Source organism: Nycticebus coucang, chromosome 15 (genome assembly GCF_027406575.1).
Source record: "Nycticebus coucang isolate mNycCou1 chromosome 15, mNycCou1.pri, whole genome shotgun sequence".
NCBI lineage: Eukaryota > Metazoa > Chordata > Mammalia > Primates > Lorisidae > Nycticebus > Nycticebus coucang.
Window position 1 is genome coordinate 59,846,087 of NC_069794.1, and position 27,297 is coordinate 59,873,383.

At 39.9% G+C, this 27,297-nt stretch overlaps 1 protein-coding gene and 1 pseudogene across 2 annotated transcripts in view; both read right to left on the reverse strand.

The window, feature by feature from the left end:
• The window catches only part of VWA8 (von Willebrand factor A domain containing 8), a 468,998-nt gene that overhangs the window by 423,197 nt on the left and 18,504 nt on the right, over positions 1-27,297 (reverse strand). Inside the window, exon 2 of the mRNA XM_053563447.1 lies at positions 20,923-21,000. Coding sequence (XP_053419422.1) covers positions 20,923-21,000 — 78 coding nt within the window. The remainder of the gene's footprint in view (positions 1-20,922; positions 21,001-27,297) is intronic.
• Positions 18,945-20,226, reverse strand: LOC128566573 (zinc finger CCCH domain-containing protein 15-like; annotated as a pseudogene). Its single transcript, XR_008374591.1, has one exon. The product of XR_008374591.1 is annotated as a zinc finger CCCH domain-containing protein 15-like (transcript).

Consider the following 27,297-nt stretch of genomic DNA (forward strand, 5'->3'; position numbering starts at 1 on the left):
AAAATCAAGAGACTCATTACCTAAGTGGAGCTACTTGGCTCCTCTTCTGTTTCTATGAATCCTCTAAGACATGCAAGGGGGCATATTACCCCTAAGGGTGCAAAAGTAGGTTCCCGGAAAAGAGCACTTGAGAAAAATTCTTGGATATTACAATAGTTCGTATTCCTCTAAAAGGATATAGAACATACATAGATACATAAAGTATCTGTGGGCTGGGCACAGTGGCTCACATCTGTAATCCCAACACTTTGGGAGGCCAAGGCAGAGGACTGCTTGAGACCAAGAACTTGAAACCAGCCTAGGCAACATAGTGAGACCCTATCTCCAAAATAAATAAATAAATAACAATAATAATAGAGATTAAAAATTAGTCACCCACTATATAGTGGGTACCTATAGTCCCAGCTACTTGGGAGCCTGAGGCAGCAGGATCACTTGAACCCAGGAATTCAAAGTTAGTGAGCTATGATCATATCACTCCCTCCAGCCTGGTTGACAGAGCAACACTCTGTCTCTAAAAAAATAAACATATATGAAATAAAATGTGTATATGTGTTATATATGTGTGTAGTATTAAAATTTCATGGGGTTGGGAAAGAATAATTTCAGGGGGAAAATGTGCTTAGGAAAGAATGAGAAACAGATTGAAAAACACTGCTCTAAGACCTACACTTTGGGGGAATCTACCAAGTAGTTTCATGATGCTAGAACACAACCGACCTGAGCCTGGAGATTTAACTTCATTTGTAACTACCAGACGTCCTTTAAGTACTTTAGGGTTAAATCCATTCTTATGATACACCATCTACTCTTTCTTATCTCAAGACAAGTCTGTCTCCTTGCTATGTAAAGATGAAACAAAGTAAGAGTTAAGAAACCTCCCATTTTTTTGTTCTTGAGGCAGAGTTTTACTGTCACACTTTTTTTTTTTTCCTGTTTTTGGCTGGGGCTGGGTTTGAACCCGCCACCTCCGGCATATGGGACCAGCACCCTACTCCTTGGAGCCACAGGCGCCGCCCACTGTCACACTCTTTACTTTTACACTCTAGCATGCTGCCCCATGCTAGAATGCCATGGAGTCAGTCTAGCTCACCGCAACTTCAGACTCCTGGGTTCAAGCCATCCTCCTGCCTCACCTCCTGAGTAGTTGGGACTATAGGCACCTGCCACAATGCCTGGCTAATTTTTCTATTTTTAGAAGAGGTGGGGGTCTCATTCTTGACTCTGGATAGTCTTGAACTCCTGAGCTAAAGGGATCCTCTCTTCTCAGCCTCCCAGAGTGCTAGGATTACAGGCGTGATCCACCACACCCAGCCTAAGCCCCAACTTCTTCATCAGTAAATACACTGTGTTTTCTATGCTGCAGATCTACCACCTCTTCCCACACCATCAATTATATAATTAAAAACTTAAACATACTTTTTTTCCTTACATTTTCACAAATCTCAGCTTAATTTGGCTTCAGGCCTTCTCTATACTACTCTGACCGGTTTTTTTTCCTCTGTTTTATTTTTGTTTTGTTTGTCTCCCTCCATCCGTCCCCTCACAGTTTTGTATCATTTCTTTGTATTCAACTTCAGCATGTGCCAGGCCTTCTATTACCTGGACTTGATTATTTAAAATCTAAAATTTGTAAAGTACTAGAAGGTAAAGCCAACTGGGTTTCTTTAGCTTTCTCCCACCTTTTATTTGCAACTATTAGTAACTATTTATAATTATGGAGTCTCGATTTACTTCTATATAGTTCCCATCTGTTTTGTCTTGACCTTAAAATTACATTCATTTTCAAGATTTCTAAAAATCTAAGGTGGCAGTTTTTAATCAAACATGACTTCTGCCCCTCAAAAATTATCAGTTTAATAAAGTGCTGAAGTTTAGGAATAATTTGTCTTTTTTTTTGAAAAGCAAACTGGAACAGGACCAAAATTATACCCATAAGAATACAGCCATTTGCACATCAGTGTACTTTCTTAAGTAGGACAGAAAAGTATGAAGTTATTTTAAAGCTTAAGCCCTAAGAACTGTGAGTAATCCTGTGTATGCTCACAGGAGTGTCTTCCACTTCGGCAGGATGCTCATGTGCGGTAAAAACAGGCATAAGGCACACCTGACAATTCTCAGCAAACCCTTCCTTTATTCTGATCATTCAACAGATTCAGTTCTCAACCGGTGGTGGTACTGCTACCACTCAGTACCTGCCAGAGGCACGTGCAAATGTCTGGAGGTACTACTGGTTGTTCCAAAGCTTTAGAAGGCGAAAGATAATTCAGTACACTACAGATATTCAGTGATGCTAAATGCAATGCCCAAAACAATCTCATCTTGTCCAATGCATCAAAGGCACCCAAGTTGAGAAATATCGTGTAGACATTTCTCCCCCTCAAGGCTTCTGTTGCCTACACAGCACTAATGAGTTATTTCTAATTAGTCACAATCAAGCCCACAGAAAGAGTTCCTTTGTTTCCTCTACTTCTGAAAGATGAAATTATTAGAGAGGAAATAAACCACAAATAAGCTCTACCTTTAAGTTGAGCCTCTCTAGGCAATGTCAGGACATCCAAGGCTCTTGTCACCACTACATTTCAATTCTACATAAGGTTCTTAATACATAAAAGCAGCTTCTGAATCCTGTGGCTGGCCCTATAGTCTATGCTATGGTATTCCTTCACAAAGACCACATCTCTGTACGATTTTACATACAGTACCTCACCTAGATCTCACAATCCTAGAAGGCAGCAGACTATATGGAATAAAGACAGAGACTCATGCCAGACACTCTGGGTTCAAATCTCAACTCTGCAATCTACTAACTGTGTAAACTTAATCAAGTTATTTAACCTCTCTGTGCTCAGTTTCTCTGTCTATATAATGGATGCATTCAGAAGTATAGAGGCTCAGCACCCATAGCACAGTGGTTACGGCATCAGTCACATACACCAAGACTGGCAGGTTCAAACCTGGCCTGGGCCAGCTAAACAACCATGACAACTATAACAAAAAACAGCTGGGCACTGCGGTGGGCGCCTGTAGTCCCAGCTACTTGGGAAGCTGAGGCAAGAGAATTGCTTCAGCCCAGGAGTTTGAGGTTGCTGTGAGCTGTGGGTGACATAGTGAGACTCTGTCTCAAAAAAAAAGAATATTGCTCTAACAGCGTCCAATAATAGAAAGTGCTAAGTGTTTGTTAAATACTTATTACTCCCACTTTACAATGTTGGAAAAATACTATCATTTGTCCACAGTTGGTAAATCCATAAACCAAGATTTAGACCTAAGTTGTCTAAGTCCAAAGGTTGTATTCCAGCTGTTAACATCCTATAGCCTCGTGCAGCACCTATGGCTCAGAGGGTAGGGCACTGGCCCCATATATCGAGGGTGGCAGGTTCAAACCCAGCCCCGGCCAAACTGCAACAAAAAATAGCTGGGCATTGTGGCGGGCGCCTGTAGTCCCAGCTACTCGAGAGGCTGAGGCAAGAGAATCGCCTAAGCCCAGGAGTTGGAGGTTGCTGTGAGCTGTGACACCACAGCACTCTACTGAGGGCAATAAAGTAAGACTCTGTCTCTAAAAAAAAAAAGAAAAATCCTACAGCCTCTCCAAAAGCTTTTTACCAGGCATCTACTTTCAGGGCCAATACTTTCCCTATAAGGGTGGACCCCATAGGACTATATCAAATATAGCGGACCTGCTGTTCTATTAGTTCTATTTCTGTGTTTAGTGATATCAATGATACGTATGTTGCACTCCTTTTATTAAAATTTCAGATTCGTTTTGTTATTTATATTATCTTATCAGAGGACCCATTCTCAAAAAAGAAAACTTACTTTCACTTAATTCATGTTTCAGTATAGTGTATTTTGCATAAAATAAAAAACACCTCCATATTTAATTTGTCAAGAAATTGCATTGAACTATTGAAAGAATGTATTGTGTAGTGTTATATGACATCTGTGCTGTATTTTACATTAATCCTTGAAACTAACAGCTGTATTTTTAGTATGGCCTCAAGAAAACATGAGTCATACTTAAACGCATGCCAGAAATAGAAAGAAGATTTAAGACTGTACATTATGAACATCTGCAAAACAAACCACCCAACTGCCATGTATAACCTAATATAAACATGGCCCAAGTCATTAGAGAAATCCCCAGCTTCAATGTTTTCAGGCACAAGATACTACCTTCCAGGAGTCCACATAATAAACTAATGTCAAACTCTTCGTGATTTCCTTTTCTTTGTAAAAGTAAAACATCTGGTTCACATTGGGCTCAATTTCTGTTTCAATTCCAAACTGATTTTTTTTAAGAAAAGTATACTATATTTACCCACCTGTATTCTAGGGCTTTAAAATAATTTTATTAGAGACACCTAAATTATAATTTCTCCCTTTATAGACTAAAATCTGTCAGATAAATAAAAGATTAAAATGTAAATTTCAGAAGATTAAGCATAGTTCAGATTCCATTATAAAAAAAAACTCTCAAAACTAGTGATGTTTTCTTAGTATCCCTAGAGGCAACATCATATAATGGAAATAAAAAAGCCTTTGAAGCCTGACAGACCTAATTGTAACTTTTCATCCTGTCCTTTATCAGTGTCCTTGGACAAGCATCTGTACTTTTCTGGGCCTAAGTTTCCTTATTTTTAAAAAGGAGGCAGTAATACTATAGCTATTGTGAGGATTTTCAGTAAAGCACTTTGTCCAGTTCCTCAGCCAACGAGAACAGGTACGGAAGGATAAGGCCCTATCCTCACCTGCAAACTCCTATGTCTGGTGGGTACCCCGGACAGCAGGATGCACAGTGTCAACTCAGTGGATAGGAATGGGCTCCTGGCTTTACACTCAAATACCTGAAGGACCTAGAGCCCATTCTGAAGAAGTAAAGGAGAAAGTAACCTAGTACTTATCAGGTCCTAATGGGTAAAGCCTATATGAGGTACTTTCCTATAACATTTCATTTTATTCATTACAATCACCCCACAAAAATCAATGAGAGAATCTGAACCCAAGCCCATCACACTCCCCCAAATTTGATCTTCTACACTATCACAATGAGAATTTCAGAAGAAGCACAATTAATCTTCTCACAATTGAATGCTCATCTACTCAACTGTCACCTGCCTACCATGTGTCATTCTGTAGTTAGATAAATGGACATCAGAGAGGAAAATATTAAGAATCAAAGTCATGGGCGGTGCCTGTAGCTCAGGGGGTAGGGCACCAACCACATACACCGAGGCTGGCAGGTTCAAACCCGGCCTGGGCCAGCTAAAATAACAATGACAACTGCAACAAAAAAAAATAGCCGGGCATGTGGTGGGCACCTGTAGTCCCAGCCACCTGGAAGGCTGAGGCAGGAGAATCACTTAAGCTCAACAAGAGCTTGAGGTTGCTATTACGCCACAGCACTCTACCCTGGGTGACAGCTTGAGACTCTTTATCTCCAAAAAAAAAGCATCAAAGTCATTGTTTTTTAACAACATAGACTAACTAACCTATGAAATTAAATCATTCACATGTATGTCCTACATTCATTAAGGACATACTTAGGACCAAGAATACAAAACTGAATAAAGTAAGGTCCTTTAAAAATATCAAAGGAAATAATACATACATAAACAGCAGCTCATATAAAATTATTCATTTATAACATGGTCAGAGGAGTCTATGATCTAATACAGTGGTAATCAAAACTACAGCATTGTCCAGCAGAGTGCTCAGCACAGATACTCAGTTTTTCTTAAAACTGGAAAAAATCATCCATATATATTAAATAAATCATAGCATATCCATATACAATGATTAAGTGTCACACTGTTCACTTTTTGTTTAAGGGTGTGAAAATAAAAGTATACATGCATATGTGCTAAGTTTGCATAGAGAAGTGGAGGACAGATAACCCTGAAACTAATATTGTAGAAACTATGTAATCTGGAACAGGGTAGAAAGTATGATTTCTCAATGTGTATCTTTTTACGTTGTGTTGATTTTTGAACCACAAAAATATATTCTTTTTTTTTTAGACAGAGTCTCACTATGTGGCCATCTGTAGAGTGCTATAGCATCCCTACTCACAGCAACCTCAAACTCTTGGGCCTAAGTGAGAGATTCTCTTGCCTCAGCCTCCCAAGTAGCAGGGACTACAGGTGCCTGCCACAATGCCTCTCTGTTTTTTGTTTTTTTTTAAGACAGAGTCTCACTTTATCACCTTGGGTAGAATACTGTGGTGTCACAGAGCTCACAGCAACCTCCAACTCCTGGGCTTAGATGATTCCCTTGCCTCACCCTCCTGAGTAGCTGGGACTACAGGCACCCACCACAACACCCGGCAATTTTTTGTTGCAGTTTGGCCAGGGCCGGGTTCAGACCCGCCACAGGCGTCCTATCCACTGAGCCGCAGGCGTTGCCCTATTTTTTTGGTTGTAGTTGTCGTTGTTTGGCAGGCCTGGGCTGAGTTTGAACCCACCAGCTCCAGTGTATGTAGCTGGCACCCTAGCTGCTGAGCTACAAGCGCCAAGCCTATTAATATTATTTTAAAAGTTATTATTTCTTAAATCAAGCTTTAGAAAATATTTGACATAAGAAAATTTCCACAAAATATATACAGAATTTTTTCCTAAATGATGCATATATATACAATCATTTTTTTTAATGTGATATATTTACAAAGTTTCAAGCCATACAAAGTAAATTCTGAGCAAAATTAAATTAAACTGAAAAAAAGTAGCAGAAAGATCTTTGGAAAATCTTCAAATATTTAAAGATTAAATAGCACACTTCTAAATGACACATGGGATCACTGTTGAGTGATGTAAGATGGCAAAGTAGAAGTTCCAAGCGTTCTTCTCCCCCACAAAGAAAAACAACAAATAAGCAATTACAATTGGACCTAAGAAACTATAGGACAATACCAGAGTTAACCCAGGATGGCCACATAAAGAGAGAAGGGAAACACTTTGCCTCTATAAAGGGATAATCTCATCCTCCGGTTGGGATCAGGTTGGAAACAGAAGAAACTTCTCCCTATACAGAAAAGCTCATGTCTACCACAAATACCCGCAGTCCTCACTACTAGAAATTCCTGCATTCCTCACATGCTCTGAGCACAGACAAGGGAGCTCCCGAGAGCACACATGCTGTGCCACCCCCAGAGAAGAAACTGATCCTGTGCCCTACCCCCAGTCCAATACTACACCATCATGGAATCAAAACCACTGCTAGAGTGCATCCTGCTCCAGGGTCAATCAGCCACTGTAGCCCTCCACCCTGGAGGCTTTGTCATCAGTGCACCCCATCTACTTGATAGCCCACCATCACTCAGTTCAGCTATCACTGCACCCTGGGGCTAAGCCACCATGGATCTGCTCCATCCCCAGCATTGGTACACCCTGCCCTCCAGAGCCTGAGCTAAACTGCTAAAGTGGTACCTTATCTCCCACTCCAGGACCCAAGAACATCAAACTACCCCTGGCTCCCATGCCAATGCAACATCCCGCCCCCCAGAGGCTCTAACTGTTGAGCACACCAGAGCAGTTGTGCTCCCCACTGTGACAGCTGACACTGCACCCTGACTCCCAGGAAGTCAGAGCCTCCTCCAACCCATCCATGTAGCTGCACTTTCTAGGGCCAAGTTGACGGAGCACCTTCTTTCCCAGGGAATTAATGACTTGGATGAGCTGTGCAAACTCCACCTGCTAGGCTTAAAAGCCACGGGAACCTGCCTCCCTAGAACTGAACTAGGCACCTGTAGTCTGAGCTGCTGAGGTACTCACCTCCTCAAGAAGTAGAGTCATACTGTACTGCTCCCTACTCCGGGTCCCAAGCAACTTCTGTGCCTTGTAATTCCTGAGTTCTTGCCATTGCTGCACCTGAACACACAGAGAATGGGCTACTGCCAGCTCCCAACTTCCAAGATTAAGAATCACCACTGTATGGTATTTTATCCCCTGGTGCTTAAGTTGCCACTATGTCCTGTTGCTTTTAGATCCTGAATTGCAGCTGTGCACTCCTCCCTGCGGCCTAGGCCTCAGGAACACCCCTTCTTCTGTGGAGCCATGCCAGTACTGTGCCCTGCCCTCTGGGGTCAAAACCACAGCCACATCCCTGTCCCCTGGGCCCAAACTGTGGTGATGTACAAGAGTTATTAAGCAGAAAATAAAAAGTTGGCAGCACCTGTGGCTCAGAGAGTAGGGCACCGGCCCCATATGCCGGAGGTGGCGGGTTCAAACCCGGCCCCGGCCAAAAACTGCAACAAAAAAAAAAAAAAAGAAAGAAAGAAAAGAAAAGAAAAAGTAATAAGATGCATCAAAAATGTTTAATCCTTCTTGAATATGGTGCCTGAGAAAAAGAAGATAAAAGAAAAATTGGGTTCTGGATAAAGACTGCAATAGAGACTCGGGATAACTCAAAGCCATTCAAGGGCTCCATTGTTAAAAATACATCTAAAGAAATCGCAAAGGTAATCCTGTTCTCAAAGTAAATTCTTATGTAATGAGAGGCAATTAGTGCAACAACTAAAATAAGGCAGATCTTAAGTAGTGGATGCCCTCTCTGATTTTTTTTTTCTAAATTCTAATTCTATTAAGGAAAAGAATCTTAGGTAGTACTTTTCCAGAGACCTTTTATGTAATTTTGTTAGTAACTCCTTAAAATTGACAAACAGCTCCAATAATCATTCCATTTACAGAAAACTAACAATCTCCCCACACTATTTTGTCAATTATGATGAATTCATCAAACCTAAAATTATTTAAAAACTATAGGAAAAAAATCTGTCATCCTGTTGATTTTATGCCAAAGTTCACCAAGTTAAATTAAGAGTATAGGGTTGTAATTATTATAGAAATCTTTGTGGGCCATAATTGTTTGGGTAAGAGTTCAGTGTGTACAATAAACCTTAAATGACCTCAAGTACAATTGGTTTACTGACTGCAACAAAATTATATAAGGAAGCAGAAATATAACTCTGAGGTCAGGTTTAAAGCTATCTGTTGAAACCCTGCTACCCTGTGGCATCACCTCATAAGGCAAACCCTAGCAGAAGTATCATCTTTGATACAATATACTTAAACTTCAAGCACCAAAACATGAAAGAATCTCTTTTTTAAAACTGTCAAATTCACCTAAGGCTTAAGATTGAGTTTTTATACAGAAAGGCAAAAAAGCTCTATTTATCCACTTCAACACTTGCAGGTAAGAAACTCAGAACTAAGATGATAAGTGGGAGTCATAATGGTCAAGGCAGGAGGCAGCAAGACCTAGATAATAAAAACACTGAGGAGCAATCCAACTCCAGTGTCTATGATGTACCTGGTGCTGGGCTAGTTTCTAGAGCTACAAAGATGTCCTACTGTGCCCAATACTGCCAAGACAGAAACAGTTTGAAAGAGAAGTTGATAACTAACTATACAATATAAACATAAATCATCTCAGGTGGTCCATGAATTAAGAAATTTTACTTTGATGATATAATACTGCTTTTATGTGGTTTTCCATTGAATTTTAGACTTTTACTTAAGAATATTTCTAGTGGCTCACATTGGTAATACTAGCATTCTGGGAGGCTGAGGCAGGAGCATCCCTTGAGCTCAGGAGTTCAAGACCAGCCTAAGCAAGAGTGAGACCCTGTCTCTCCTAAAAACAGCAAAAAATAGCCAGGCCTTGTGGGAAGCACCTGTAATCCCAGCTACTAAGGAAGCTGAAACAAGAGGATCACTTGAACCCAGAAGTTTGGGGTTGCTGTGAGCTAGAGTGACAACATAAATGGCATTCTAGCCTGGGCAACAGAGTCCGACTGTCTCAAAAAAAAAAAAAAAAAAAAAAGTCCATAGCATTTGCCAGTTAACATGATTTCTACCATTTTCTTATCATTTTTTCTTTTGCATTTTTTTTGGCTGGGGCCTGGTTTGAACCCCCACCTCCAGTATGTGGGACTGCACCCTACTCCTTAAGGCCACAGGCGCTGCCCCTCTTTTTTTTTTATGTTAATTGAGACAGAGTCTTACTTTGTCACAGTAGAGTGAGGTGATATCATAGCTCACAGCAACCTCCAACTCTTGAGCTCAAGTGATTCTCTTGTCTCAGCCTCCCTAGTAGCTGGGACTATAGGTGCCTGCTACAATGCCTGGCTATTCTTTCTGTTTGTTTAGCAAGCCTGGGCCGGGTTCAAACACCAAGCCCGGGAGCATGTGGCCCGTGCCCTAACCACTGAGGTACGGGTGGCCCCCCCCCATTTTCTTAAATATATGTTAAATATGAATATCAGGGTTCATATTTCAACATTGTGATTTTTACTTCTTTACAGTAAGATGATAGTGATTTTCAGCACTCTGATAATAACTTTGATAAAGATAGAAATAAAACAGCACTGCCATGCCTCAACTAATTTAGCAATTTTTCCAAAATATTATTTACACTTCTAAAGTCTGTCTTTTTTTTTTTTTTGAGACAGAGTCTCACTATGTTGCCATGGGTAGAGTGCCATGGCATCACAGCTCACAGCAACCTCCAACTCCTGGACTTAGGTCATTCTCTAATACAGTTGCTCCAAAGAACTATAATTTTTCCATTTTACAAATAGTCCCTAAAGGAGAAAAGGTCAAAAGTATATATAATATTTGAACATAATACAATAAATGAATACACAATAACAAGTTGTATTTATACAATATAATTTATCTGCCCAATCAATATGTAGCAACCACATAATACTTATTATGGATACTTAAGATTTGGGGGCCAGGCGTGGTGGCTCATGCCTGTAATCCTAGCACTCTGGGAGGCCAAGGCAGGTGGTTTGCCTGAGCTCATAGATTTGAGACCAGCCTGAACCAGAGTGAGGCCCTGTTTCTAAAAACAGCTGGGCATTGCAGCGAGCAACTATAGTCCCAGCTATTTGGGAGGGTGAGGCAAGAGAATCGCTTGAGCCCAGGAATCTGAGGTTGCAGTGAGCTACGTATGATGTCACAGCACTCTACCAAAGGCTACAAAGTGAGACTCTGTCTTCAAAAAAAATTTGGTTGCTACTTCTATTTCCAGGTAATCAAACCCCTAATAATCTTTTCCTTCCAAGTAGACACAGTTGCTTACAAGAAAGATGAGTAGGGTATAATGTAACAGTTCATACTACTCAGTAAAACATGTGAATAGCATCTTGGTATATAAAAGATAATAGATAAGGATACTTACATTGTAACTGTAGTTGGAATGATGATGAATGAATAGCATGCACAGAAAATATAAACTGAGATCTATAGACTATCCAACTGCTTTTTGTTTTGGTTTGGTTTATTTATTTATTTTTTTTTTATTGTTTGAGAAAGAGTCTCACTATGTCACCCCAGGTAGAGTGCCATATCATCACAGCTCACAGCAAGCTCAAACTCTTGGGCTTAAGCAATTCTCTTGCCTCGGCCTCCCACGTAGTTGGCACTACAGATACCCACCACAATGCCCAGCTATTTTTTGGTTGTAGTTGTCATTGTTGTTTGGCAGGCCCGGGCCGGGTTCCAACCCACCAGCTCCAGTGTATGTGGCTGGCGTCCTAACCGCTGAGCTACAGACGCCGAGTCTATCCAACTTTTTAATATAAACTCTTCAGATACATTTCAAAGAGTAACTACTAATAGCCAAACAAAAAAAAAAAAAAAGAAATTTTTTGATTATCAGGTATGCATGAAAATAATAATAAAGGGCGGCGCCTGTGGCTCAGTGAGTAGGGTGCCAGCCCCAAATACCAAGGGTGGTGGGTTCAAACCCAGCCCCAGCCAAACTGCAACAAATAAATAGCCGGGCATTGTGGCAGGTGCTTGTAGTCCCAGCTACTGGGGCGGCTAAGGCAAGGGAATAACCTAAGCCTAAGAGCTAGAGGTTGCTGTGAGCTATGACACCACAGCACTCTACTGAGGGTGACAAAATGAGACTCTGTCTCTAAAAAAAAATAAGAATAATTTGAAGTATATAAACAATAATACATGGTGGTTGTTTTTGCTGGTTGTTGTTTTAGGGTTTTGTGGGGTTACTGGTGACAACTTATGATAGTTTTGCTATAGTTAGAAAAGTTTCACATTTTAGGACTAGGGGATGGTTGTGTGGGGATGCAAAGTTTATGGAGCACTAAGTGCCAGGCACTATCCTGCACATTTCATATATGCTATTCAACTTAATCCTTTTCTTTTTGTGATTTTTGGCCAAGGCTGGGTTTGAACCCACCACCTCCAGCATAGGGGACTGGCACCCTATCCCTTTGAGCCACAGGTGCCGCCAATCTATTCACGAGGTTGAATCAATCATCCCCACATAGTCAAGGAGACTCAGAGAAAGTAAATAACCTAAAGAAATTCACACTGCTACAAAGTAGTGCAGCCAAAATTTTAAATATAATTTCTACCCTCAGCAGTCATTTTCCTATAGAACGCAAACTACATATAAGGTTTCCTATTGTCTACCAAGAATGTATGTTATTCCTCACCTCTGAAGTTTATTATAAAATGTTAGCTACTTTCATAATAAGAAAAAATAGAAATCAGGGAGAAACGCCCTTTTGTTCCCAATTATCGTGTACCTATGGCATGTAAAGTATTGTAGATAGATCTATTTAACTAATTTTTCTCCAGACAAGTATAACAACTTGTCAAAGAATTTATGTCACTAGTCTCACTTCCAGAAAAGGAACTCTGTCTATTAAAATACACTTAGGCATACCCATTAAATAATGAACATCAAAAAAAAAAAATGTTCCCAACTCCCACTTCTAGTTATGATGAAGTGAGTTGAAACAGAATTTCACTTTCAACCTAACTACTAAAACAAAACAGCTAATCTATAAAAATTACAGTTTCTTAAAACTCGTCATATAGCTAAGGATAAAAGAAACCTAAATGAACTGAATTATACAAAATAATTAGCCCTTTCTTTTTTTTTTTTTTGTAGAGACAGAGTTTCACTTTATGCCCCTTGGTAGAGTGCCGTGGCATCACACAGCTCACAGCAACCTCCAGCTCCTGGGCTTAAGCGATTCTCTTGCCTCAGCCTCTCGAGTAGCTGGGACTACAGGTGCCCGCCACAGCACCCGGCTATTTTTTTTTGTTGTTGCAGTTTGGCCGGCGCTGGGTTTAGAACCCGCCACCCTCGGCATATGGGGCCGGCGCCCTACTCACTGAGCCACAGGCGCCACCCAATAATTAGCCCTTTCAAGGAGAAAGATCCACAGCTAACTTTCATCCCTGGCAGAATGGCAGAAGAGGAAGAATCTGCCATAGATATGTCAGGAAAAATGAACTAAAACTTTTAACATAAGAATAAAGGGCTGGCATAAAGGATTAACATACTAAGAAGTACCAGCCGCAGAGAAAGCCTGTACCTACCCAGCTACTCTATCTCAACAACCTTCATCAGATACAGAGCAGGAACTGAGAGATAGCCTTCCTGAAGCATGCTGGACCTTCCTTTAGTGCCAGGCAAAAGCCCTTGGTAGAGGAGTGGGAGAAAAGAGATGACAGAAATTTCTTCTAGGGTCTTTATCCAGTGTAAGTTCCTCAGGAAGGTGCTGGGGCAGGACAGCTGAGATAAATCCCTCTGAGGCTCTCTCAGCTTTCACTGAAGCAGCCTTTGGGGGCTGGGAACAAGCTGCTGAGTTGTTCCCAGCAGAAGGCAGGGCTGAATAGCAAAGAGAACTCCCCAGCAACCCAAAAAGCTGGCACTATACAACACAGAGAGACTGTGCATGGTTTGCCACAGCCTGTGAAGCTGGAATTAGAAGATAAACTACAGTACATAAAAATAAAGAAGCAGTAAAGCTTGAAAACTGATGAAATGACAAATGGACAAACAATAGAGAACATCAATAGTTCTATTGATTGTCTACCAAAAGCTGTCTCTTTGAAAAGTTAGTATCACTGATAGAACCCTAGTAAGAATGATTAAAAACAGAAACAAATGAAAATAAAAAAGAATATTAATACAGATTGTATAGATACCAGTACAGATATTTAAATTGTTAATAAAGGCTATATTATGAAAAAAATTAAGTCAACGAATTCACAAACTGAGATGAAATAGATCTATTCTTTTAAAATAAAATGGAACTATAAAGCTCTTAGAAAAAGATACAGTATCTTCACAATTTTGAAGTGGGACAAGATTTCTAAGACACAATAAGCACTTACCATAAAAATAGATAATAAATTAGATCTAATCAAAACTCTGCCAACCAAAAGAAACCAATGAGCGAATGTCTAGTCAAGTAGCCTGAGAAAGAGTATTCATAATACCTGTGTATGTGATAAAGGACTTGTATCAATAATGTCTGAAGAACTTTCACAAATCAATAATAAAAAAGCAAACAACTCAATCTTTAATGGAAAAATGAATAACAGATTCTTCACAAGAGAAGATATACAAATGATGAATTGGCATAAGAAAATACTTTGAGGCTTGGCGCCTGTGGCTCAAGTGGCTAGGGCGCCAGCCACATACACCTGAGCTGGCGGGTTCAAATCCAACCTGGGCCCGCCAAACAACAACTACAACCAAAAAAAAAAAAAAATAAGTAGCCGGGCATTGTGGCAGGTGCCTGTTATCCCAGCTCCTTGGGAGGCTGAGGCAAGAGAATCGCTTGAGCCCAGGAGTTGGAGGTTGCTGTGAGCTGTGATGCCACAGCACTCTACCCAGGACAACAGCTTGAGGCTCTGTCTCAAAAAAAAAAAAAAATACCTTGAACATCATTACTCAGAGAAACACAAATTAAAACCACAAGGAGAGAACAGGCACTACTGGAATAGGAGAGTAAACACCTCTGATAATTCATTCCTTCATAAAAACGAGAACACTGGGAAAAAATTTTAAACATCAACTTTTTCAGACTTCTGGAAATTAACAAAAGGTTTTCAACCATGAATTTATCCAAGAAAAAAAATGGGTGAACCTCAGTAAGAACAAAGACTTTTGTAGCACAGGCAGTACCCAAGTTATAAACATCTGACTCATGTACAAATCACATTTATGAACAGAGGCTATTACAGTAAGTCTCTAAGTTACAAAGATCAGACTGACATACAACTCATACTTAATGGAGACTATTACAGGTAATAGATAAATGTATCTGTCTAAATTTACACACAAATTCAACTTAAGAACAAATCTACAGAACCTATCTCATTCATAACTCAGGGACTGCCTATATTTTACTTGCCCTAATCCCTTCCCCATGTCCCTAACTCTGTCTTGAAAACCAACTGCCCCTAATCATAGAGAAAACCAGCAGCCTGGCAGCCAATTAAGGTGACAGAACTGAGTTGAACCTCCACAAAAGGTCTATCCCCAGAAAACTGTCCCTGTTGGACCCGCCTGGCAGCTCTCTGTAAAGTTCCATTCTTAGAATTTGTCTTTGTTTAATGCACTCAGAGCTCACCGTGTGCAAACAGCACTAACCCAGGGCATCTGTCAAAAAAATCAACAACTGTTTAACATTACAGCTGCCTGAGGCAGTGAAACCAGTTGGAGCTAACAAGAGTATGACCAAATTTTTTTTTTTTAAGTGGGAATGAGATATTCATAAGAAGCTTTAAAAAGCTTCAGAGTATGCCTGGGAATCTAGAAGAAAACGCACATGTCCAGGAATATCTTGAAAAGCCTCAGTTCACACCTCTGGCAGACCCTGATACAGCAGAAAACAAAGATTGAGACACATGGTAAGCTGACTGTGGAGCACTGAAATCACGCCCAAATCACACAGAGGCCCTCAGCAAAGGAAGACACTTACTGGTTCCAGGCATTTAGGAAATCTCAGTCTAATCATTAGCTAACCACTAACCTAACCAAGCAGAAATGTCAATGGCTGCACATGATAAAGAACACAAGACTTTAAAAGGACTAGGAAAGTGTTAAATAAGCAGTAACAACACAAGGAGCCACAACAAACCTTGGGAAAGTGAGATTACACTATTTAAAATGTTCAAAACTAATAACAAGATTATAATAAAATTTTAAAAAATTAAGTATTATTCATACAGAGTAAAAAAAGAGTTCATTAAAATTATTTCTGAGGAAGCCAGACATTTGTCTTAGTAAACACTTTAAATAAGCCATCATAAATATGTTCAAAGAATTAAAAGAAATCATGTCTAAAAAATTAATGTATGACAACAAGTCTCATCAAATAAAGAATATCAATAAGGAGATAGAAATTATAAAAAAGTCCACATGGAAATTCTGGATTTGAAAACTACAATAAGTGGCCAGGTGCATCAGCTCACACATGTGATCCTAGCACTCTGGGAGGTGAGGCTTGAGCTCAGGAGTTTGAGACCAGCTTTAGTAAGAGCAAGACCCCATCTCTACCAAAAAATAGAAAAAATTAGCTGGGCCTGGTGGCAGGTGTATGTAGTCTTATCCACTCAGGAAGCTGAGAAGGGAGAACTGCAAAGACCCAGCAGTTTTGAGGTTGCAGTGAGCTATGGTAATTCCACTGCACTGTGTCAAAAAAGAAAAAAGAAAGAGAGAGAAGAAGAGAGGAAGGGAGGGGAGTGGAGCCGGAGCAGAGGGGTTGGGAGGGGAGGAAAAAGAAAGAGAAATGGGACAGAGTGGAGAGGACAGACTGCAGAGCCAATTAGAAGGTAGAGTAATATAACTTTGTGTTAGAGGAAAGTGAGATATTCTCTCTCAAGAAGCTAACAAAGAGTCTTTCCTTGATCAAACTTTAGTCAGGTTTCTAAAACTTTTCTTCAGTCCATCTTTACACTTCCTTTTAAAATATAGTATTAGCAAAAGAAACTTGCTAAGGCAATTTAGCCAGAACCTCTCCCCATTCTTGATGACTGACTGGCCACTCTTGATATCTAATCAGGTTTCTCATCTCCCACCATCCACCCTGGCTTATCTTCAGCAAAAATCTTGTTATATGGGTTCAACCAGAATCCCCTTTACCCATGATGTTTCCCCTTAATAATTCCCCATTCACCAACCCCCTCCCCACCATGCTTCTCCTTAGCTATAAATTCCCCTTATCCTGTGTTGCATTCAGAGTTGAACCCAATCTCTCTCCCCTACCGCAAAACCCAACATAATGGTCCTGAATAAAGTCTTAATACTTCAACAAGTATCACTGAATAATTTCTTCTTTTACAGAGCAGATACTCTAGTGGAAGAATGTAAAAAGTGACCAAAAAAAAAAAAAATTATATATTGCACCCAATGACTAGTAGATGGAATAGGAAAGAAAAATGGCATGAGGTGAGGCTAAAACTAGATCTAGATAGCAAAGAATTGATCTTTGTTCCTTAGACACTTTAAAAAGTCATTTAAAGAATTTTGAGGAAGAAAATGATATGACATTGAACAAAGAAGTGACTATAAGTCATTAGGAAAATCCAAATCATGGAGTTGGAACATATTCTTCTTAGCAAAGTATCTCAGGAATGGAAGAAAAAGTATTCAATGTACTCAGCCCTACTATGAAGCTAAATTATAGCTTTCACATGAAGGCTATAACCCAACTATAGCACAAGACTATGAGGAAAGGGCCAAGGAAGGGGGGGGGGAGGTTAGGGTGGAGGGAGGGTAATGGGTGGGGCCACACCTACCATGCATCTTAGAATGGGTACAGGTAAATGCAGAATACAAATGTCTACATACAGTAACTAAGAAAATGCCATGAAGGCTACGTAGAACAGTTTGATGAGAATATTTCAGATTGTATATAAAACCAGCACATTGTACCCCTTGATTGCACTAATGTACACAGCTATGATTTAACAATAAAAAAAGAGAAAAAAAAAAAAGGAAAATCCAAATCAGAACCACGATGAGATATCACGTCATGTGCTTTTTTTTGTTTGTTTGTTTATTTGTTTGAGACAGAGCCTCAAGCTGTTGCACTCAGTAGAGTGCAGTGAAATCACAGCTCACAGCAACCTCCAACTCCTGGGCTCAAGCGAGTCTCCTGCCTCCACCTCCCAAGTAGCTGGGACAACAGGTGCCCACCACAACGCCCAGCTATTTTTTGGTTGCAGCCATAATTGTTATTTGGTGGGCCCAGGCTGGATTCGAACCCACCAGCTCAGGTGTACATGCCTGGCGCCTTAGCCACTTGAGCCAGATGCGCTGAGCTGTCATATGCTTGATGATGGTTGTTATCAAAAAGACAGACAATAATAAGTGTTGGTGAGAATGTGGAGAAATAGAAACCTCACACATTGCTGGTGGGAACATAACAAGGGGTAGCTAATATGGAAACCATTTCGGTAATTCCCCAAAATATTAAACCTAGGCTACCATATGATCCAACAATTTTTCTTCTAAGTAAATACCCCCCAAAATTGAGAACATAAGTCCTTTAAAAACTTGTACATGGATGTTCATAGTAGCATTATTGATAATAGCCCCAAACAATCCAAATAATTGATGATAGCCCCCAACAAATCCAGATAAACAAAATATAGAATATCCTTACAATAGAATATAATTTAACCATAAAAAGCTATGAATTCTGGACACATGCTACAACATCAATGAACCTTGAAAACACTGTGCTAAGTGAAATAGGCCAGACACAAGGACCACATAGCATGATCCCACTTACGTAAAACGTCCAGGATATGCAAAGCCCTAGCCACAGACAGTATACTAGTGGTTGCCAAAGGCTATGTGGGGGTGGGGGGGAGAAAGAGGAAAAAACAAGGAATGACTATCAATGGGTATTAGGTTTCTTTTTGGGGTGATAAAAATGTTCTGTGCCTGTAGTCCCAGCTACTCGGGAGGCTGAGGCAGGAGAATCACTTAAGCCCAGGAGTTGGAGGTTGCTGTGAGCTGTGTGAGGCCACAGCACTCTACAGAGGGCCAAAAGTGAGACTCTGTCTCTACGAAAAAAAAAAAAAAAATGTTCTGAAGTTAAATAGTGATATGGTTGCACAACTGTGAATATACTAAAAACCACTGTTGTTCTTTTTTTTTTTTAATGTATTATGATCTTTATTTACAACTTTATTGGCAAAAAAAGAGGGAAAACTTTTAAACGGTTTAACACAGGGCATTGTAGCTGATTCTGTCAGATAAAAGAAATTCCATTTTAATGGTCCATCTAATTGCCCAAAGACACACAACACTGAATCTACATATGCAGTTTCCTTTTATGAAGTACACTGCTCTTCTTTTAAACATATAAATACAAAGGAAATTAAATCACTCATTAAAAACTATGTCAAATAAAGGGTATTTTAAATGTAAATTTATGTTGTTTCTGGTAGTAACACATGCCCAATGAAAACCAAAGGCTGGAAAAGCAGTTATACTTCCTACTTGAGTGGACATTTACAACAATCAATCATTTTCTGAATAACCATTGTATTTTCAGTTTATCGTGAACTACTCTGAACTTACTATGAGATGTAGCCAAAGTGAAGAGAAGATGTAAGGAAAATATTCCTTTTTGGGGGGAGGAGGCTAATCTCTCCAGAATCAGCATAGGAAATAAACATCCTGTTCATTCTAGGCAGAAAAAAATTAATGTCAATTTCAACTCCTGCTCAGTTGACTTATCTTTTTCAGTGGCTTGTTTGATGTCATTCTTCTAAATCAAGTGTGTTTAATTCTTCTTCTAGTTCATCCAAATCTTCCTCAGTAAAAAGATTTTCATCAACAGGAACGGCATCAATGGCTCCATTCTCCTGTCCCTCAGCTTCATTGTCCTCTTCCAAGTCGCTTCTTTCGCCATTTTCAGCCCTACCTCCAGAAGCTTCACTTAATTTATTTTCATCTATATCTGAAGCATATGTGCTGAATCTTTCAAGACTGGCTACAGTAATACCTGTTTCATCCATATACCTTGGGATATATAAACTTAAATCTATGTCATTTACACTTACTGAATCATCAACCTCATCACCACCTGGGTATACCGGGTGTCATCCACTTCCTCATCATCATCGACCAGCTCAGGACGAAATTCAAACACTTCTTGGCCGCTGATCACTAATGCTTTCCCTGCTTTGAAGTCCGCTTTCCTTCGTTCCATGTTTATCAATTTTCTCATGTCTTCTCCTTTCCTTCCATGCAAGAAAAGATTCTAGAGTGATATTGGTAACATTTCAATTTCACTGTTGGACCTAGGGCAGAACGCTGTCTTTCAATGAGATCTTCTAATGAAATTTCATCTCCTTTTTCTTCTTTCTTTTTATCTTTTTTCAACACAAACCCAGGAGGAATTGCATGATGATACATGCAAATATCACCCCCTCCAGGGCATACCCCAAAGCCGCCATATTTGTTGTTTTCAAAAATGAAACGTCCATCAATGAAAGAATGGACAAGCAAACTGTAGTATACTTACACAATAGAGTCCTATACAGAAATCAGAAACAAACTGATAGGTGCAGCAATAGGCATAAACCTCAAATTCAATTCTCTTGACAGAAAAAAAGATAGACTTACAAACGCTTATACCATATGATTGTATTTATATAAAGCTTGAGAACAGGCAAAAATAATCTATCAGAGTACAAAACAGAACAGTAGTTTCTAGGGCAGGTGAAAGGGGAACAAGCACAAGAGAATATGTGGGAGTATGATTAATCTTGTTCGTTATACACATTTATAACATTGTCAAAACTAACCAAAACAAACATTTAAGATCTGTGTATTTTATTATATGTAAATTTTATCCCGTGTAAAAAAAAAAAAACAGTAGTGTTTCTCCTGAAATATGCACGGGCAAAGTGACAAAATATCTGAGATAGGTTTTTAATACTCCAGGACAAAAAAAATTATAAAGAAAGTAAAAGAAGATAGGCACAAAATATGGATAACTGCTGAAGTTGGATGATAAAAGTACACTGGGTTTATACTGTTCCCTCTAGTTTTGTGTAAGTTTGAAAATTCCCAAAATGAAAAGTTAAAAGTCATTCATTCATAAGTTAATGAATTATTTCTTACTGTAGTTCTGAGGCACAAGTTCTGGGTTCTTAGGAGTTTTCAACTTGTAGGATACATCTCCAATATTTACCGTATCACCTAAAAAGATAACAAAGAAACAGAAGCATTTTAAGAAAAGCACCCACTATGCCTTTGGCAACATCAATGGTCTTAACCTACAGACAGAAACCTTATAGAAATGTATCACACATCTAAGTCAAGCACGATGCTCTAAAACTTGCAAAGTATGCACTGTATGAAGGAGAGAGGAGATATCATTCACATTTTAAATGCTAGGTTAGCAAGAAGATGAGCACAATAAAAAACACATTAATCAACTTTTTTTTCATTGATACCAATGCTACATAGGCAACAAGACAGAAGAATGCATTTTAAGATCATCCAAAAACAAACAAACGAAAAAATCATCCAAAGCATAAATAAGGTAGAATTTAACATATACCCCAGCCTTTTCATATTTTTATATGTCCTTATTTTTACTATAAACAATTTCAAGTTATCTAGCAACATATCCTCAAAATTCAATATTTCTAGGTGCCTAAAAAGAACAAAGCACCTGTGGTATAAATGCCAAGAATTGCCACATGAAGCAAGCAAAAGAGAGCGAAAGTTCTCAGTATTAAAATTTCTACATGGTTCTATTTTTTTAAGTAACAATTTTTGGCTGAGCTTCTAACTCAGTGCCAAACTAAACTGAATAATCTCTCTCTACTGTTTACAACAGCTAAATAGGATAGTGATACCATCTGCACTTAGAACTTCTTTTGGAAAGGGCTCAAAGACACCAAGAAAAAGTAGCTGTGCAAAACATATTTCAGAAATGCCAGTTGAAGGCCAGTGAGGTGTCCTGAAGTCTAAGACTTTACATCATGACACTAGTAACAACAGCCAACACTTGAATGCTTGCTATCTTCTGAGTTTATACATTCCCAAAAGAACCCCATGGGACAGAAACTTTAGAAACAAGGAAATTCATATAATAAATTAATAACTTAAACCTTTGAAAAGAGTTTTTGTAGACCAAGAAATTCATTAAAAGCATGTAGTAAATTGAGAGAGAAAGATAAGGACTACCTATGAAGCTAAGTCCTTGCGAGGTCCAAAATTAGCAGCCAGAAGAAGGCAAAGCAAAACACAGTGAAGACAAAAATCCTGAAGGCTACAAACCTCCTCCACAATCCAACAAGTCCTCTTGTTTCCTCCTCTGCCTAATCAACTCTGTCTTCACTCAGTCTGTCATAAGATCCTCAGAGCATCAATTTCACCTGGAAACTTGTAAGTAATGCAAAATTTTCACACCTCCATCCCAGATTTACTGAATCAAAAACCCTGGAATGGGGTCAAGCAATCTGTATTTCAATAAGCCCTCCAGTGATTTCTAAAGCAAGTTTGAAAATCACTGGTCATTTAAGTTCTAATACCCTCAAAAAACCAGGTGGTCAGCAAGGTCTCACAGTACAACCTAAATTACTCCCAGGTATTACCTGGCTCATGAGTCCTATTTTCCTTAATGCAGGAAAAAGAAAAACGTAAATTAGCTACTTTCTAAAATAATTTTCTTTGGAAGAATCAGCTTGGGCCCAAGTGTAGTGTCTCACACCTGTAATCCTAGCACTCTGGGAGGCCAAGGTGGGAGTTTCCTTTGAGCTTGGGAGTTTATGACCAGCCTGAGCAAGTGTGAGACCTCTGTCTCTACTAAAAACAGAAAAAATATGCCAGGTGTTGTTGGCAGGCGCCTATAGTCCCAGCTACTTGAAAGGCTAAAGCAGGGGTGGCACCTGTGGCTCAGTGAGCAGGGCGCCAACCCCATATCCCGAGGGTGGCGGGTTCTTAAACCCGGCCCTGGCCAAACTGCAACAAAAAAATAGCTGGGCGTTGTGGCGGGCGCCTGTAGTCCCAGCTACTCGGGAGGCTGAGGCAGGAGAATCGCCTAGGCCCAGGAGTTGGAGGTTGCTGTGAGCTGTGTGACGCCACGGGCACTCTACAGAGGGCGATAAAGTGAAACTCTGTCTCTACAAAAAAAAAAAAAAAAAGAAAGGCTAAAGCAGGAGGATTGCCTGAACCAGGAGTTTAAGGTTGCTATGAACTAGGCTGACTCCGTGGCACTCTAGCCTGGGCCAAAGAGTAAGATTCTGTCATAAATAAATAAATAAATAAAATAATTAGCGGCGCCTTTGGCTCAGTGAGTAGGGCGCCGGCCCCATATGCCGAGGGTGGCGGGTTCAAACCCAGCCCTGGCCAAACTGCAACAAAAAAATAGCCGGGCATTGTGGCGGGCGCCTGTAGTCCCCGCTGCTCGGGAGGCTGAGGCAAGAGAATCGCTTAAGCCCAGGAGTTAGAGGTTGCTGTGAGCCGTGTGATGCCACGGCACTCTACCGAGGGTGGTACAGTGAGACTCTGTCTCTACAAAAAAAAAAAAAAATTAATAATAATAAGCTTGCTTACAAACATAAGGGTGATACTATCTACAGGCTTTCATTACACAGAAGTTATAAAGAATTATACCTCAGCGCCTATAGCTCAGCAGCTAGGGCACCAGCCCCATACACCAGGGCTGGCGGGTTTGATGCCGGGGCCTGCCAAACAACAATAACAACAACAAAAAAAAATAGGCGTTGTGGCGGGCACCTGTAGTCCAGCTACTTGGGAGGCTGAGGCAAAAGAATCGCTTCAGCCTAAGAGTTTGAGGTTGCTGTGAGCTGTGATGCCACAGCACTCTACCAAGGGCAACATAATGAGACTCTGTCTCAAAAAAAAAAGAATTATACCTATGGTATTTTCAAATAAGATGCCTTTACAAATGTTATTTCACTTACTGAAAAGAATACAATTATATGGCCTGACAAAATAGTGCGCAATTAACCTGAATATAAGAATAATACTTTCAGGCACCATTTCTCATTATAAATCTTGCCCACAGTGTTAGGTCTGACTGATGTCCTTCTAATATTCTAGTAAAAAGACAGATTATACAAGTAAATGAGAACTTGACAGTTAGCTGTCCATTTGTTTAAAAAAAAAAGTAAAATTTTCAACGCACACTTCTAACAAAAATAATTCAAAATGGACTAACAATATAAAAACTTTGAAAACAAGAGGCTGGGTGCAGTGGCTTATGCCTGTAATCCTGGTACTCTGGAAGGCCAAAACAGGTGGATTGCATGAGCTCAGAAGTTTGAGATCAGCCTGAGCAACAGCAAGACGTCTCTACTAAAAATATAAAAACTAGCCAGGTGAGGTGGTGTATACTTGTAGTCCCAGCCACTCAGGAGGCTGAGGCAAGAGGATTGCTTGAGCCCAAGGGTTTGAGCTTGCTGTGAGCAATGAGGATGCCAGGGCACTCTCTCCAAAGGGACATAATGAGACTGTGTCTCAAAAAAAAATTGGGGGCGGGAGGGACAAAAATATAAAAGAATTAGAAAAATATAAGGGGATGTTAACTTTAGGAAGGACTTCTTTAATAAGAAGCAAAAAATAGCAAAGTTTTACATTAAAACTTTATAATAGGGTGGCTCCTGTGGCTCAAAGGGGTAGGGCACTGGCCCCATATGCCGGAAGTGGCGGGTTCAAACCCAGCCCTGGCCAAAAACTGCAAAAGAAAAGAAAAAAACAACTTTATAATAACGGACCGGGCATGGTGGCTCATGCCTATAATCCTAGCACTCTGGGAGGCTGAGACAGGTGGATTGCTTGTGCTCAGGACTTAGAGACTAGACAAGAGCAAGACCCCATTCCTACTAAAAAAAAATAGAAAGACTGAGACAAGAGGATTGCTTGAGCCCAAGAGCTTGAGGTTGCTGTGAGCTATGATAATGCCATGGCACTCTACCCAGGGTCACAGAATGAGATTCTGTCTCAAAAATAAATAAATAAATATATAAATAAATAAAACTTTATAATAAAGGTACCATAAACAATGTTAAAATATAACAGACAGAAACGTATGATTCAGAATATATAAAGAGCTCCCATAAATCAATAAGAAAAATATAAACGATCCCAAAGATAGTTGGTCATCATGCCTTTTTGCTGCTGCTCTTTGCATAGCCAACACTAGATACTTGGAACATTGCTATAAGTAAACAGTTCCTGCAGCCTTCCTGCAGTAAACAGTTGTCCCATGTTTCAAAGTCTTAGGCAAAGGAATTGAATTGGCAAAGCATAGGTTATGATTACACATGGCTGCCTGACAGGGTGCAGGTGGGAAGCAGCTCCAACCAGTGTGCTTTCCAGAGTGAGAGCCCTGTTTCCTATCAAAACTCACACAATACAGGAGTCTCTCTCTACCTCTTCAAATCTTTTTTTCCTTCCTTTTCTCTCCAACTTTTTAACACTAGGTACAACAGCCCAGTTCTAGCCTCCTTTCTAATTTACCTACAACCACTTCTTGATCATCCAGTCTCATGCCTTTAAGAGCAACTAATATACTACTGGCTCCCAAATTTATATCTCTAACACCCAGACCTCAGAACTCCAAATATGGATATCCAACAGACGTTAAGATGCCTAACAGTGAGCTCAAACTAAACATATTCAGAATTGAACTTATGATCTTTGCACCAAAATGTACTACACACAGAGTACATTATGTGTATTCCTCAGTTCTACTAATGGCAACTTAATCCTTCCAGTCGCTCAGACCAGAAAGCCTGAAGTCATTCATAACTTTTTTCTCTCATGCTACACTCCATGCTGATCCAAGCCAGAATTCCCGCTCATCTCCTAAAAGGTCTCCTGCTTCAGCTCTTGCTCTCCTACAGTCTAGTCTCCACAGAGCTGCCAAGTGATCCTAATGAAACTGGATTTAAGTAATGTCAGTCCTCTGCTCAATCATCCAGTCTTTGCGATGTTGCAATGGCCTGTAAGACTAGTTCTGATGTGGCTCCCCTATTTCCCTTTGGACTTCTTTCTTAGTAGTCTCCTAGTTACTCATTCTCTTCGGCCACACTAGGGTCCTCACAGTTCCTTGAACATGCCAGACACATACCCATTTCAGGCTTTTGTACTGGATTTCCTACTAATGGAAATGCTTTTCCTAAACATATCCATTTATTAATCAGAGTCTCACCAAGAAATAGATGGTCCATCCAAATTGAGTAACTGAGGAGAATATAATCAAGGAACTATGGATGAGGGAGAGGCAGAGTTTAGGAAAACCATCAAGGGTGGTACAGCACCGAGGGACTACAGAAAGCCATTACCACCCCTAGGCCTGAAGGGACGAGGGGAGAGTACAAGCAGAAAGGGTACCTGTGTTCAGAACCTTTCTATCAGAAGCTATGGTCCTTTGTGGAGGAACACAGCAAACCTATAGTGGTGACCTGAGAAGGAAGGAGCTGGGGGATAAACATGAAGCAAAAATAGACATGAAGATAGAAACAGACAAATCCACAATTATATCTAGATAGTCTAATATACCTCTCCCAATTATTGATGTAAAAAACAGGAAAAATATATACTTTTTCTTTCCTTAAGAAAGAATCTCTGAGCGGTGCCTGTGGCTCAGTGGGTAGGGTGCTGGCCCCCATATACTAAGGGTGGTGGGTTCAAACTGGCCCCGGCCGAAGTGCAACAAAAAAAGAAAAATAGCTGGGCATTGTGGTGGGTGCCTGTGGTCCCAGCTGGTCGGGAGGCTCAGGCAGGAGAATCGCCTAAGCCCAGGAATTGGAGGTTGCTGTGAACTCTGATGCCATGATGCTAGAGTGAGACTCTGTCTCTTTAAAAAAAAAAAAAAAAAAAGAATCTGTTTTTTGTCCAGGCTAGAGTGCCATGGTGTCAGCCTAGCTCACAGCAACCTCACAATCCTGAGATCAAGAGATCCTCATGTCTTAGCCTCCCAAGTAGATGGGAATATAGCCAGGCACCCGCCACAACACCTGGCTAATTTTTCTATTTTTAGTAGAGACAGGCTTGCTCAGGCTGCTCAAGGGATCCTCCTACCTCAGCCTCCCAGAGTACTAAGATTATAGTTGCAAGCTACCACACCCCGCTGGAAATATACTTTTTTATGACATGAGTGGTACTTACCCCACTTGAATATTAACTAATGTAATTAATTTATTAATATCATTAATATTCCACAGTTGAATATGAATTATTGCTTGAATATAATGAATTTTGATACAACAATATCAATTCTTTCCAGACTTTCTAAGTTATATGCCAAAGCTCAAGTTGCACAATTGGTTAGTGCATGGTACTAGTAAGTTATATTCCAAAAATAGTATGCTGATTTGTTATCAAAAATGTTATTTAATACAATAGTATAACAATAGTTATAAAATACAACTATTAATTTTAGCTATATGTAATATATAAACAATGTAATGTAAGTATATATAAAACTGTATAATTTTGAGAAAATATATGATTAAA